A 16,610-nucleotide genomic window follows, 5' to 3' on the forward strand; every position below is an offset into this window, starting at 1 on the left:
GTCATTCATCCAAGTTTTTAGAAACTTGTTAAATAGATTAAAAAAAAAAAAACCAGAAGGATTCTCTCTGATTTACAGATAAGTGGGGCCATATGACTTATCCAGAGTCACACAAATTGTACCTGGAGAATGTGCAACTGAGCCACCTGCCCTCTGTGGTAGGTCAGGGTACTTGCCTGCAGTGAAGGGTGGTCTGAAGGCCACTCCCTGCTCAACAGTATTGGGAAAGCACAGAACTGGGAGTCGGGGGAATTCTGGCTTCACTTCCCTGTGCCCTTGGATGAGATACCCTTCTTGGCTTAATTTGAAAACATAAGATATTAGTTCCAAAATAAAAAGTCCATTCTTGGTCATCAGTTTTGGTTCCAATCACCATTTAAGAGGAAATAACAATTGAAAGGCAGGGAGCCTCCATGTGGCAGGTGTGCTGGTGGTGGGCTCCACCAAGGTCAAAACCACAGGTAATGTTCTGGGCAGGGGAGGAACTGACCTTTCTGTGTTCGCAGCCAGTCATGATCTCCAAGGTTCTGAAGGGGGATAACTATACAGCAACGACTCATTTCATTCTTCTGGGATTTCCGTCACGGCCAGCTATCCAGCTGCTCCTCTTCTCTGTTTTCCTGACAAGCTACCTGCTGACACTGCTCGAGAATTTTCTCATCATCCTGGCCATCCGCAGTGATGGACAGCTGCATAAGCCCATGTACTTCTTCCTGAGTCACCTCTCTTTCCTGGAGATGTGGTATGTCACAGTCATCAGCCCCAAGATGCTGACAGACTTCCTCAGCCGCGACAAGAGCATTTCCTTCAATGGCTGTATGACTCAGCTTTACTTCTTTGTGACCTTTGTCTGCACTGAGTACATCCTGCTCGCTGTCATGGCCTTTGACCGCTACGTAGCCATTTGTAATCCACTACGCTACCCGGTCATCATGACCAACAAGCTTTGTGGTGTACTGGCAGGGGGCTGCTGGGTCTGTGGCCTCCTGACAGCCATGATTAAGATGGTCTTTATTGCTAGACTCCGCTACTGTGGCACGCCCCATATCAACCACTACTTCTGCGACATCTCTCCGCTCCTCAATGTCTCCTGTGAGGACTCCTCACAGGCCGAGCTGGTTGACTTCTTCTTGGCCCTCATGGTCATTGCTGTTCCTCTTTGTGTGGTGGTGGCATCTTATATCACGATTCTCACCACTATCCTTAAGATCCCTTCTGCTCAGGGGCGCAAAAAGGCCTTCTCCACTTGTGCCTCTCATCTGACAGTTGTGACTCTCTTCTACTCTACCACCCTTTTCACCTATGCCCGCCCCAAGCTTATGTACGCCTACAACTCCAACAAGGTGGTGTCTGTTCTCTACACTGTTATTGTCCCACTGCTCAACCCCATCATTTACTGCCTGAGGAACCGGGAAGTAAAGGCAGCGCTCAAGAAGACCATTCTTTGCAAAGGAAGTGGACCCAGGGAAGATGTAGCTTTGAGTAATTAAAAAAATTACAGACTCACTCAGGCTTGAGCCCAGGAGATGGTTATTACACACTTCCTCCCACACTCTTATCTTTGGTTATATCACCCTCCAGGACTTTAACACAGTTCTCTGATGTGAGTGTGTGTAAGTATGTGTGTGAGTGTATGTGTGATTGGAAGTATGTGTTGAGTATGTGTGTGAATGCATGTATGTCTCTGTGTGTATGTACATTTGTGCATGTACAAACTGTCATGACAAACATGGCTAGAGAACCTTATCCATGTTCCCAGGAAATAACCTCTACTGCTAAGTCAATAGACAATTTTGAAATATTTTACAAAAACTATTTGAAATAAAGAAGGAAGGAAGAAAAAAGGAAGGAGAAAAGGAGAAAGATACTCTCTTCATAAAACTTATCAAAATAATTCCAGACAAGATAAAGAGTTTTTAATCTAAAGGATAAAACTCTGACCTCATGTTAGGTAAAGGATTTTTGAACACTCTACTTATCCTGGAAAAGTAAAAGAATTAATAAACATTTATAAGGGTTTTTTTTAAAAACAATGGATTGAATTTACAACAAGCTAGAAAATATTTACTGTTATATAATAATAATGATATCCTTAAATATGAAAATTATTTTTAATTACAGGTATATTTCATTTTATTGTATTTCACTTTATTGTGGTTCACAGCTAATGCATTTTTTGCAAATTGAAGGTTTGTGGCAACCCTGCATTGAGCAAATATATTGGTGCCATTTATCCAACACCATGTGCTCATTTTACATCTGTGTGTCATGTTTGATTTTAAGGTATGTGCATTTTTTGACATAATGCTATTGCAAATTTCATATAAACATAACTTTCATAAGCAGTGGGAAATCAAAAAAATTGTGTGACTCATTGCAATATTTGCTTTATTATGGTGATCTGGAACAAAACCCACATATCTTTGAATTGTGTTTGTAAAGTTTTAAAATTCTTTTAATAGAAAAATAGGTTAAAAATATAAACACAATAAAAAATAAAGTAGCTGTTATGGGTTGAGTTGTGTCCTCCCCCAACAAAAGGTATGTTGAAGTCCTAATCCCCAGTAACTCAGAAGGTGACCCTTTTTGGAAATAGGGTTTTTACAGAAACTATCAGGGTAAAAAGGAGGTCAAAAATATCACGATGGTCCCTATTCCAATATGACTGGTGTCATCAGGAAAAAGAGAAATTTTGCTAAGTGACCAAAGACATAGGATAATATGAACATAGGCAAGAGAGAAGTCAGCTGTGTTATTGGAAGAATGCATCTACTTTGGATTGAAGCCAAGGGATGCCAAGAATTACTGGGAAACTCCAGAAATTAGAAAAGGCAAAAAAGGAGCTGTCAGAGAGAGCATGGCTCTTGATTTTAGACTTCTAGCATCCAGAACTTTGAAACAGTATATTTCTGTTATTTTAAGTCACCCAGGTATTAATGCTTTAATATGGAAGTCCCAGGAAACTAATATGTTAGCCAATAAGTCTCAATCATATTTTCAAAATTAATGCTAAAATTTAAAATTTCAATACCATTGAGGTGCCCAAACTTTTAAAACATGTTCTTTATATGAAAGATATTATTTATTATCAATAGCAATGATACAAAATAGACAAAATTTTATTATACTGCTTGGGATTATGTAAGTTATTTCAAAATCTGTAAATGAATTTGAAAATATTTAGCGTCTTTGCCCTGTAATGTCGAATCTAGGAGTCTGTATTTGGGACATAATTCACGGACTTTGTATAAACACAAATAATAATTCGGCATTTTTAATAAAATAGTAAACATAGCCTAATTAGCCCACACCAGAGGAATATGTTGGTAAAATGTGACTCCATTTGAGGCAGAATATCAGGTAGATATTAAAAGTCATGTTTTCAAGGAAGAAGTGATAGTAATTATAACATTAAAATAAATAGTAGAATATAAAATTATATGATGATCTTGAATTTACTAAAAAGATATGGTTGTTCGTAGGTTGATAGATAAATATGCATATAAGTATAGAAAACCTTGAAGAGATTTTAAATGATGGTTTAAAATTATTTACTCTGGCCTCCCTGGTGGCACAGGGGTTACAGACAGCACTATCAAGCTATCACCAGCCATTGCAGCATGAGTTCGATCCCCGGCCAGGGAGCTGACTCACATGGCACAGCAGACCTCTCCTGACTCGCCCGCTGCTACCCTCAGCAGTGTATTTCAGTAGATCTGCATGTTCTGCTCCCCACTCTGTCTCTGGTGAATCCTCTCACCCCCCCCACACCTCTGACTTACACCACAGTTCTTGTATGCATAAGTAAATAAATCTTTTAAAAAAATTATTTACTCCAAGGTTATGACTTATTTTATACATTTTTGTTTTCTGAAAGTTATGACCATATATTAGTTTTATAGTTACTATATTTCATAAAATATTACCTACATCAAAAAAGTCTGGGTATTGTTTTCCTTATATACACTTCTATTACTTAAATTACATTAATAATAAAGACGCAGTGGATTATAACACTATTCATTATTGATACTGCCTTGTGGATTTTTTGTGTCAAATAGCATTACTCTTCTACTTGACAAAATCCTTACACAAGTAGAGAAATACGACAAAAATCACAAATGTAGATCAAACGAAATCTTTATCCCTGGTTAGGGGATAAAGTTTAAGGGGACTTAAACTGCAGGCACCCACTTCCCTGGAGGAAGTGACACAGGAGTGCAGAAACATTACCAGTCTGTAACTGAAGTCCCAAGTGAGACAGACTTCTGAACCCACTCAACCAACATCATCAAACACTTTCAAGTCTCCCCTTAGTGTTTGACTTCCTATGACTTGGGCCCCAGAAAGACCAGGATAATGGGGATGATATGTGTAGGACCCTTTTCCCACATGAGATGAGGGGGCAGAAGTGTCAAGGGGTTATCCTACTTCATGTAAACCAGAGAAGTTAGATAACTTTCCCTGCCATGTTTCACAATAACTTTTACAGTGTTTTTCATATACGTATATATTTTCCAATCACTTTCTAAAGTAAGATTTCTTGGCATATGCACTTAATGGTTGAGAAGAGCATTTAGATAATAATTAATAATATAATATAGTTAGTTTCTAGTGAAAGATCCGAAACTCTTATTATGGATGGCCAGGTTTGCAGCATATCCTGTGCCTGAGGACATTAAGGGGCTGGTACACAGTAACCCACTCAGTAACTAAACTTTGCTGTGCACTTGTAGTAGGCCAGCCACTCTACTAGGATTAAAAAGAACAACAAAAAACATATTTGGATGCATGGTTCCTGATCACCAGGAAATCACAATCATGCTTGCCATAGACTTCAAGGAATCCAGACAGCATCCAATGTTAATATCACATTAACACATTAATGTGTTAATATCACATTAATGTGTTAATATCACATTAATGACCCAGTCAAATTTCCAAGAGAAAAAGGACACACAGGAAAGTAAAATGATATGAATGGAAAGTGCCTCATAAACTTTATAACCTCGTTTAAAATCATTATCTTCCAGAGTCTCCTGGCTTTCTGGGGGGGTCTCTACCACCTCCCTCTACTCCAGTAACAGGAGTTGAAGATTTGACTCTATGAAGAGCATCCTGGTGACAATCATTCAGACAGTAATCTCTAGTATAATCTTCTGGATTCTCCCATTCACCTTTCTGAATTGAGTAAAAGAAATAACAACAATTATGTGTTTGAATAGTGCTAGTGATCTAAGCCACTACTACTGGAATGATGGAGTAAGTACCTCCAAAAAATAATTCTTCTATTAAAGCAATGTAAACTCTAGAAAATCACAATCACACTCACCTCGCTTGGAATTCTATAAGTCAACCAAAGCCTACAAAGATCCCAGGAGCATTAGTTGGGGGGAAAAGGTGACCAAAACTTTGTACAAACAATGAGCATTATAGAATTTTAAGCATCTTACTCCCAACTCTATTCTCCAGTTTTTCAATAGTCTTGAACACCCACAGCCTCACAATCAAGAAAGCTAGAATACCAGCATCGGGTCAGTCGTGGATGTGACAGGATGTTGAGAGTTCCACAAAAGTCAGCCCCCAGAAAATTGTCACTGTTTTCCTGTACACAGTACCCTGCTGCCCCTACTTTCTGGGCATGCCTGTATTAAGCCTGGCCCAGAGCCTGCTCATATGAAGAGTGTTCTCTGCAGCAACTGTTGAAAACAAAATATCAGTAGCAACCATTTAATATCAGTGATGCCTGAATTTGCAATAACAACCGAAGCAAACAAAAGAGAACCCAAAAACTTAAAAGTGAAATATTCAGAATGGGATATTCACTGGGAGAACAGGAATCTGAAAACATGTGCCAAGTTATGTGTGTGCCCAGGACAGATTTGGGGAGACAGACTCTGGCTTCTGGCAAGAGCGAGATTCTGTCAGAGCTCTGCTTAAGCAAGAGTAGATCTAAGACAGAGTGGTGTGCTGCCTCCTGTGTGTGGAAGGAACATCACGCATCCTCTGGGAGTTCTTTGCCACAGGCTGGGAGATTTATTGGTTCAAGACAATTCAGACATACAAATAGGTTAATCATGAGGCCCATAAAGCAGAGAATTCAGTGACCACACCAAAAATAAAGACTTTACAGAATTGGTGCAGGAAAGCTACTGGAAAATAAACAACAAAAATAGCAAAAACAAAGGGTGGAGACTGGAGTATACGAATTCCAGAGTTATCACATTTAGAATTTCCAGTCTTTGGAGGCAGAGGGATGACCAGGTGGGATAGCTGGCGAAAGGCAAGTCTCTGGCTCACATACAAGCAGTAAACAGCGGTCACCCACTCGTGGGTCTCACAGCATTGCCGGCATTGTTGGACCGACCCATCTATTTTTCCCTTTGGTGCTTTTTCACTCAGGAGAGTGGAGGGGATCTTTAGCCACAGCAGCAGCCATGCCTGGCACAACAGCAAAATGGGGGAGGGCATAGGCTTGTTGCACCCAGACGAACACGGGTAAAACCCACAGTGAGTGTTAAATATTGTGCTGCTTGCTGACGCAGTCCTGAGACAGTGTCAGTCCACGAGTATGGGTCAGAGTGTGAGCAGAGGCTGAGCCCCATCCCTCCACCCTGGGGGAGTGAGTTTTTCTGAAGCTGGAGAGAAATTCACTTTGAACCACAGGTATCCATAATTCCAAAAGGGGAACCTGAGGTGCAAGCTCCAGAGTGGAGCTGGGTCTCAAGGCTGAGAAATGTCAGCGTGGATTTCCTCTCCTTCGCATGCCGTCCCCCACCCCCAGGATGGACGGTGTGAGCAAGCTTCTGAGACCACTTTGCCACTCTCTTCCCTTACACATCCTTGATAAACAAGGAGGCTCCCAAACCAGAGCCACAGCGCCACCTACTGGCGGGGATGGGGAAGTGAGAAAGTAACCCACGTGAAAGAAGGGTCAACCCAGGGAACATTAGCTGGAGATACTGAAAGAAGAAAGGCTCTAAGTCCAAGCATTATGACAGAAAGTCTGCTGGGCTGACAGACGAGAGTTCAAAAGAGCAATCATAAAGAAATGCAATGAAGTTTGAGATGCTCAACCACAAACAAAGATAGGATCAGACTATCCAAAAAGATATCCAGGAGCAGAAGACATTCTTCATCAAAGAAATTGAAGTTATTTTGAAGTAAGTAAATAAGACAAAATTTGCAAGCTGACCAGAGACGTGTGGCATACAGCAGGGGAGGAGCAGGGAAAAGTGTGGAAAAGGGGGAGAGAAGAGCACGAGGGACTACGGTGATGGATCATGGGCGCTGTGGTGGTAGGAGAACTCCCAGGACTACCCCTGAGGGGAGAAATCAACTGCTGTCCAAAAATTAGCAACAATTTAATAAAATAAATAAATTTAATAAATAAAAAAGTAAAAGATGCTGGATGAGGGATACAATAAAAGAACTGAAAACAATCATGGAAACCACAGTCATTAGATTGAATCTTACAGGAGAACAAGTGGACTAGAAGATAAAAGTGTACTAATAGTTTATGTAGAAATGGAGAGATAAATAAGATTTAAGCAAAATGAAGAATTTCTACATGAACTATTAGACTCGGTTAGAAGAGGAAACATGGGACTAATGGATATTCCAGGAGAAAGAGAGAGAGAAAGGAGCAGAGACACTGTTCAAAAAAGTACCTGAGGACTTCCCAAACCTAGGAAATGAAGTAATCAAAGATGTCCAGGGAGCAGACAGAAGTTCTAGATTTTTAAATGCAAGATGACCTACATGAAGATGCATCTTTTTAAACTTTTCAAAGATATCAATAAAGAAAAAATATTAAATGTTGATGGGATAAAAAAATATCATGTAGCATACAAAAGCTCCACCTTTTGTCAAACATCACAGCAGAAACTACACAGGTATAAAAAAATAAAAACTTAAATATTTACCTGCAAAATTATCCTTCAAATATTATGGAGAAATAAACACTTTCCAAGACAAAAAAAAAAATCAATTTACTACCATCAGACCTTTGCTGCAAAAAATGTTGGAAGTTCTTCTACATGAAAAAAAAAGATACACAAGACCTTGAGCAAGGTGATAAATAGTATCAAAGAGCTGCAAACATAAACAATAATAACATGAGACAACAGCAAAATATTAAAGGGGAAGAAGAAAAGGAAGCGCCATATACTAAAATGACAAGTATTCAACACTAGGCATAAATCATTACAGTGAATATACAAATCTCTGCTGCATTCCCATATGCAAATAATGAACCAGAAGAGAAAGGAAACAATCTCATTTATAATTTCATTAAAATATTTTAGCTTGTTTTGTTTCATGGTCACAGAATGACGTCTAATATTTCCATGAAATTATTTAGCTTCAACTGGATTATATACCAAGACACAGCTGTTAAAATAATACAAGTTTGACCACGAAAGTCAGTCAGACACTTTTTTTTTCTCTTTTGTTCCCTTAGCTCCCATCTTGCCTTGCAGATTTCTTTTAAGAACTCAAGTTAGAGTCCTCTTAGTGTCTGTTATGCACTTTAGAAACTACTTCAAGTCACAAAATAGAGAAATGTTTTCTTTCTATTTTTCAAAAAAAAATTGTTTTTATGCTGTCTTGGATCCAATATCTGAAAACTGCTGTTTGGTGCATTCGTTCCAGTGTTCAGTTTTTAAAGTGGGAATTAGACATGAGCTGATAGCTAAGAAAAGAAACACAGCCAGGGTCTTCCTGGGAAATGCAATGTATTTACCTCTGTGGCTTATGCAGTAAATTATATATCTACAAAATGTTAGGTAAGTGAGGTCTAAACACAAAGGCAGACCTACAAAGAAAGACCTCTCAGCGAGACACTCACTTCTTCTACTTCTTATTGCTCATTAGACTTTCGAATATACCTTTGTCATCAGAGAAGAGTGTCATGTGATTTTCAAAATGGAAGTAAATATTAAAAACACATTCTTGGTAGGAAATTACAGGAGTCAGCCCTTTCTTTTTCAAGGAGTCTTATCCAAGGAAGACTCCTTAAAGTAATCAATCTTTCACAAATAGCATTCCATGGCCTCTACATATTTGCAAAAACAAAAAATGCATATTTATGGCATTTGTTTGAAGTCATCCCTTCATGAAGTCACATCTCAGTGGGTGAGGTCATATTTTATTTTTATCTCTCCCCAGACCTTAAAGTACCCACCTATTTTCAAGCTACCACTAAGCTCTCCTCAGTGTTCTTTTTCCACCATCACCAGCTAGCTACATATAATAAAGCTCATGGGATAATTAGATCATCTCTAAAATTCTCATTAATGATTAGCATTTTCTACTCACAGTTCTAAACACTATTTTCGTTCAGTTTCCCACATAAACTAACTCAAATGGGCCTGTTTTCCTGTGTTCCTTAGTACATAGCTACTAGAATCCAGTGAAACCCAGAAATTTCTAATCAAGTCAGACACACAAATTGATATTCTACAATTTCTAATCTGAAACAGTTCTATCCTATCCCTTTATACAACTGACATCTTAGTGGCCAAATTGCATATGACTACCACCTCGCAGAGAATTCTGAGAAGTTCCCCCCAAAGCATCTTTGAAGAACATTTCTTTTATTTCATGCTGGCTTACATTTGTTCTTTCCGAAACTCCAGGGAACCATTATCACAGTCCCTTTTTTGGCACAGTTCCAATCCTTCTCTCAATGAGTAAAGAGAAAGCAGAAAACAAGATGGACCTTGAATCTCACAGGTCCAATTGGAAAAAAAAAGGAACAGGAAAAACACTGTCATTAAGAATTAATTGGCAATTAGTCCTGTATTGCTTAGTAGCTCACTAGAAGCTGAAATTTATTGCAAATTAAGAAGAGAGGTGAACGTAGAAAACTTACAATGCAGAGTTTCCTTGGGCTTCATTAGGACAAACACAGCCTGCTCAAGCGTTACCCCCCAAAAATGTTCTCCCTCTTAGTCTAAGTTCAAATGAACATTGAAAATTCAGTTTCTACACCAAAGAGAGGGTGGGGAAAAGAATTTTTTTTTTATCTGGCAGCAAAGAAAAAATTTGAAGACAGAAGGAAACAGCAGCAAAGAGCCAATTAAGGATTAAATCTTGTGAGTAACATCTCAGAGAATTTGAGTAGTTCTTTCCTGTAATTCTTTGATAATCTGACCCAAGACAGATGAGGTGGGGTTGTAGAAAAATCTGTTCTACGTTTGTGTACCATCTTTTTCCTAACCTGTGTTTGAAATGAGGTTAAAAGTCAAGCTCTCTAATGCTAGAATAATCCGCAAAGCATACTCCATGAGCAGACCACTAGGAACTCAGGTAGGTTACTGACTGCTCGCTCAGCTACCAGCATCCCCAGACATTTATTGAGACATGTAAGTTGGACAATCTAGGAGATTTACTGATACATAGTAGAAGACAGTTTGCTCACCAAAAAAAGGCCATCCAGAAGACCAACACATCCATGAAAAACTGTTCATCATTGAAATGCAACTTGAAAATGCAATGAGAAGTCATCGCACACCCACAAGAATTTAAAAAAAAAAAAAAAAAACAAGCACTGGAGAGAATGCAGAGAAAGAGGAAATCTATTACAATGTTAGTGGAAATAAACCAGTGCAACCATTTGGGATACCAATCTGGATTTACCTTAAAAAAGTGTAGTTGGAGGGCCTCCCCTGGTGGCGCAGCAGTTGAGCACTGGACTGAGAAGCTGCCTGCAGCTTCTGCAGCACCAGTTAGATCCCCATTGCCGGCGAGGGTCCCACATGGCGCGACAGACCTCTCCTGCCATGCCTGCTGCTCCCCTCAGCAGTGTATTTCGTCAGTCTGCCTGTTCTGTTCCCCGCTCTGGCTCTGGTGAATTCTCTCACCCTCCTGTGCTTCTGACTGTACTCAGTGCTTGTATAAATAAATAAATAAATCTTAAAAAAAAAAAAAAGTGTAGTTGGAAATACCATATGATCCAGCAATCCCATGCCTGAATATCTGTTGAAAGAATGTGAAACCATCAACTAAAAAACCTATGTGCTCTGCAATGCTAATTGCAGCACTATTTGCAATAGCTAAGACATAGAAACAAGCTAACTGCCCATTCACCATAAGATAGTGCAAAAAGATGTGCTATGTCCTCATCATGAAATATTATTCACTATGTCAGGAAAGACAAAATGTTGCCATTTACATCAAAATGGAAGGAGTTCAAGGGAATTATGTGCAGTAAAGCAAATCAGAATGACAAAGACAAACATTGGACATTTACATAGCAGACAATTTGACACGGTAAAATACTTACAAGAATAGCAATCACTAAAAAAATTAAGTAAGGTTAAGAGGAAGGGGAAGGGAAGACGTGTCAAAGGGATATAAGCCATGGTGGGGGGAGACAGTTTGGTATTCATGTAAATGTAGACAAACAGATCAAATTAGTCAATTAATTTTCTACAAGCCTGTCAAGGCAATTCAATGGTGAAAGGATAATCTTTTCAACTATAGTGCATTTGGATAGAAAAAAATCTTGCCCTTTCTCACACCAGAAAAAAAAAATAACAGGAAATGGATAATATCTTATCTGTAATTGCTTATATTGCAAAACTTTTAAACATAGCATTGAATAAAATTTTAGTGGATTTATGTTTTACAAAAATTTACTAAATAGGACATCAAACACATGAACTATAAAAATCAAAATCAATATATTAGACTTTACCAAAACTAAAGCAAACTTTTGTCAAGACACTGTAAAACATTAAAAGCACATCCCAACAGAGTGAAAATATTTGCATAAAATATCTGTGACAAAGAAATTCTGTCTAGAAAATATAAAGAACTCTACAATTCACTAAGAAGAGGAATGATGCAATCCCAAAATAAGAAATACAGATTCCAATTTGGAAATCAATAAAATATTTGAGAAGTCACCAAATAAAAACAAGAGATGGCCAACAGACACACAAAATAGTAGTCAACATCTTCAGTCTTCAAGAAAAATCTAGATTCTACCACAGCTGGATGCCATTATGGTCTACTAAAAGCATGAAATTAAGGCTGACAAGCATTGTGGAGTATGTCAAGCAAGTGGTCTCGCTTTACATTACTGTTGAGAGTGTAAATGACAAAAGTACTTTGCTGAATTGTTTGGCAATCTCTTGTAAACATAGGTTGACTAGATGATCCAGCAATTCCACTCCTAGATATTTGCTTAATAGAAAAAAACTCTCCCATAAATATGTAAATATGTGTGTACAAATATGTGTGCAGTTCTTTTTTTTTTTTTTTTTTGTGGGACCCTCGCCAGAGGCTGGAGAAGGAACCAGCACTGCAGAGGCTGTGGGCAGCCGCTGCGCCACCAGGGGAGGCCCATGTGTGCAGTTCTATATAAACTAGACCTCTCCCTCACATAACACACAAAAATCAACTCAAAATGAATAAAATGCCTGGATGTAAAACCTGAAACTGTAAAATACATAGACAAAAACATAGGCAAACCCTCCTCAGCATAGGCTTCAGGGATGTCTTTGTGGATTCACTTCCAACAGCAAAGGAAAACAAAAGAGAATATACACAATGGGACTGTATGAAGCTTAAAATTTTCTGCAGAGAGAAAGTAACCATCACGAAAACAAAAGGACACTAATGGGGGAAATATTTGCACAGCATACATCTGACAAAAGGCTGATAGCCAAGCTCTACAAAAAAACATATACAACTCAACAAAAAGAAAACAAATAGCCCAATCAAAAAAAAATGGGCAGAAAAGCTAAATATACACTTCTCCGAAGAGGACATAAAGCTGGCCAAAAGGCAAATTTTAAAATGTTCATCATCACTTATTGTCAGTGAAATTCAAATCAAAACCACAATGTGAGATCACTACAGACCTGTGAGAATGGTCAAAGAGATCAAAAATAGCAAGTGTTGGCCAGGATGTGAAGAAAAGGGAATGCTCTTACACTGCTGGTGGGAATGCCAGCTGGTCCAGCCCCTATGGAAAATAATATGGAGGTTCTGCTCCCCTCCCCCGCCCACAGAAGCGGCACTCTCCGACCGGCAGAGAGGAGGGAAACAACAAACCAAAACGGCCAACAAGAAGAAACGAGGCAGCAAGCGGGACTGTGAGTGGAAAGGAACTATTGCAGCCACCACACCCCGTGAACGGGAGCTGAGGCGAACCCTGCAGGATCCGCCGCGGCGGTGAACGATCTGCTCCGGGCGTCATTAGAGAAGAACAAAGACCCCGGAGACGCACACACAGCCCGGGCTGCCGGTAAGCTGGCGCGGGAAAGCGGCGCGCTTGAAAAGCAAGTGCAGACCGGGATCGCGGCTGCCCAGGTCCCCGCGCCTGCGACCTAGGCTTGCAGGGAGACGACCTAGGCTTGCGGGGAGACGCGCGGAGGTCCTCACTGAGGTGAAGGTCCCTCCCTGAGTGAGCAGGAACCAGGCGCCCAGGCACGGGAGCTGTGCAAAAGGCGCCATTCCCGCGCCACTGAACTGGGCTACAGCCCGCGTCCTGGAACTGAGGGCTTTGAACTGAGACCCGGGGCACGAAAATTCGGGGCGTGGTTTCTCCACGACGGTGGGGCACAAGGCAGACACAGCACCCCAAAGCTGTTGAGGTGTACCCTACCATTCCCGCTCTGTTCTCTGTCCCACGGGGTGGGGGGAGGCGAAAAACAGCCCCCCAAGGCCAATAGGAGAGATCTCTGGCGCCACCTAGCGACCAGGAAAAAAAAAGTCACTAACACCCTATAAAACAGGACATTTCTTAAGACTGCTTGAAAAGGGCAGAAGGTTTCTGGAGGACCCAGTGGCCAGCCGGGAAGTTATTCCACGCCAGGCCCCTTCCGACCAGCAGTCTGAGCCCACAGAGGGAGCAGGCACCCACGTCCGGGGCAGACCGGGGGCGCAGAAGAGTGTGCCTGAAACCGGAGGCGCAGGGACTGCATCCCGCTTCGCCATTTGAACAGGGACATTTCTTCAGTAAAAACTGCCTAAAACCAGCAGAAAGCTCCCCCAGAAGACAGAGATGGCTCCTGGAAGAGCCAGAGGGGAGCGGAGAAGTTCACCCAAGATGTCAGTCAGTCCGAGCAACACAGTGTCCCAACGCATACGACAAATTAGAAAACAGACAGTAGGGAGTAGAAGAACCACACGCAACCTAACAACTCCTCAGGAAAGAAGCACACCACAAAAAGAAAACCACTCCCCAGATTGCAACGACAGCAACTTGGAAGAACTTCTGAGCCTTCCAGAAAGAGAATTTAAAAATTGCCATGATTAAAAAAGTGATAGATCAGAAGAAGGAAATTGAGTCCCTAAAGAGGGAAGTAAGAGAAATGCAGGAGATCAAAGAATTAATGGAGGAACTAAAGAACTCTGGGAAAAGCAATGAAAGCAGAATAGATGAAATGGAAGAACGAATAAGTAATCTTGAAGACACAGAAATAAAAAGAACCAAAACAGAAAAGGAAAGAGAAGTACGAAGGAAAAAGAATGAAGAAAGACTTCGGGAACTATCTGACTCCATGAGGAAAGGAAATATAAGAGTTATAGGAATTCCAGAAGGAGAGGAGAGAGATGTAGGAACAGAGAAAATATTCATGGATATAATTGAAGAGAACTTCCCAAATGAGAAGAAGGAGCTGAAAATTGATATACAAGAAGCAAGAAGAACACCAAACTTCCACGACGAAAGGAAAAACACAGCAAGACACATAATAGTAAAGCTCCCAAGAATCCAGGACAAGGAAAAAATAATGAAGCTGACAAGAGGGAAGAAACATTCAAAGGAAACCAATTCAAAGGAAAACCAATCAGGCTGACATCAGACTTCTCTGAAGAAACACTACGGGCAAGGAGAGAGTGGAGGGACATAGTCAACAGACTCCAAGAAAACAGATGCCAACCAAGAATACTCTATCCCGCAAAGCTCTCTTTCCTCCATGAAGAAAGAATATGGACCTTCCCAGACAAAGAGAAACTCCGGAATTTCATTGCGACTAAACCCCCACTCCAAAAAATACTACAAGGAATCCTAAAGCCAGAACCTCAGAGGGACGAATAACAACGAAAGAAGACCAAAAAAAAAAAAAGTTATTAAAAGAATAAATAAATAAAATCAAAGGAAAGACAAACATAATGGCAAATACAGATGCTAACATATCAATATTAACTCTAAATGTAAATGGACTAAACTCTTCAATAAAAAGACACAGAGTTGCAGCCTGGATTAAGAAACAAAACCCAACCTTTTGCTGTCTCCAGGAAACACATTTAGCTACAAAAGATAAAAATAGGCTCAAAGTCAAAGGATGGAAAACAATCCTACAAGCAAATGGGCCAAAAAAGAAAGCAGGAACAGCTATACTTATATCAGATAAAACAGACTTCAAACTCAAAAAAATAAAAAGAGACCCCAATGGTCACTACATTATGATTAAGGGGACAATATTCAAGAAGAAATAACACTCATTAACATATACTCACCAAACGAAAGAGCACCAAAATATATCAGACAACTGTTGTCCTCTCTGAAAACAGACATCAGAGAAAACACATATGTAGTGGGAGACTTCAACACACCACTATCAACAATGGATAGATCAACAAGACAAAAAATAAGTAAAGAAACTAAAGCTCTAAATAAGGACCTAGAGCATTTGGGCTTAACAGACACCTATAGAACACTAAACCCAAAAAAAACGGAGTACACATTTTTCTCAAGCGCACACGGATCATTCTCCAGGATCGATCACATACTGGGGCACAAGACAAACATCAACAGATACACCAAGATTGAAATCATACCAACCATCTTTTCTGACCACGAAGGCATCAAACTAGAAATAAATCATAAAAGAAGGCAAGGAACTATCCTACCTCATGGAGATTAAAAGCCACACTACTGGAAGACCACTGGACTAACGAGGAGATCAAAGAAGAAATTAAAAAATTCTTTGAATTGAATGACAAGGAGGACACCAATATCCTAAATGTATGGGATGCAGCAAAAGCAGTAATAAGAGGAAAATATATAGCAATAGAAGCTCACATCAAAAAACAAGAAAGAACTCAAAGAAACAACCTAATCTCGAAGCTCAAAGATCTAGAAAAAGAACAACAAAAAAAACCCAGAACCAGTAGAAGAAAAGAAATAATAAAAACCAAAGCAGAAATAAATGAAATTGAAACTAAAAAAACAATCCAAAAGATCAATGAAACCAAGAGCTGGTTCTTTGAAAAAATAAATAAAATAGACAAACCCCTAGCCAGGCTCACAAAGGAAAAAAGGGAGAAAGCACAAATACACAGAATCATAAATGAAAGAGGAGAAATCACAACGGACACAGCAGAAATCAAAAGAATAATCAGTAACTACTATGAACAGTTATATGGAAACAAGTTTAACAATCTAGAGGAGATGGACAAATTCCTACAACTCTACAATCACCCAAAGCTAGATAAAGAAGAAATAGAACACCTAAACAGACCAATTACAAGCAGCAAAATTGAAATGGTAATTAAAAACCTCCCCAAAAACAAAAGCCCAGGACCTCATGGATTTACAAATGAATTCTACCAAACATTCAGAGACGAATTAGTGCCTATCCTTCACAAAC

General features: G+C 39.7%; 1 protein-coding gene across 1 annotated transcript; it reads left to right on the top strand.

Annotated features, from left to right (window-relative positions):
• The first annotated feature begins 512 nt into the window (after positions 1-512).
• LOC119240121 (olfactory receptor 6Y1) lies at positions 513-1,490 on the top strand. Its single transcript, XM_037504482.1, has one exon. It carries the CDS (start codon positions 513-515, stop codon positions 1,488-1,490), a length of 978 nt encoding a protein of 325 aa, XP_037360379.1.
• The last annotated feature ends 15,120 nt before the right edge of the window (positions 1,491-16,610 follow it).

This window comes from Talpa occidentalis, unplaced genomic scaffold (assembly GCF_014898055.3).
Source record: "Talpa occidentalis isolate TD23 unplaced genomic scaffold, MPIMG_talOcc4v2.1 talOcc4.12, whole genome shotgun sequence".
Lineage (NCBI taxonomy): Eukaryota > Metazoa > Chordata > Mammalia > Eulipotyphla > Talpidae > Talpa > Talpa occidentalis.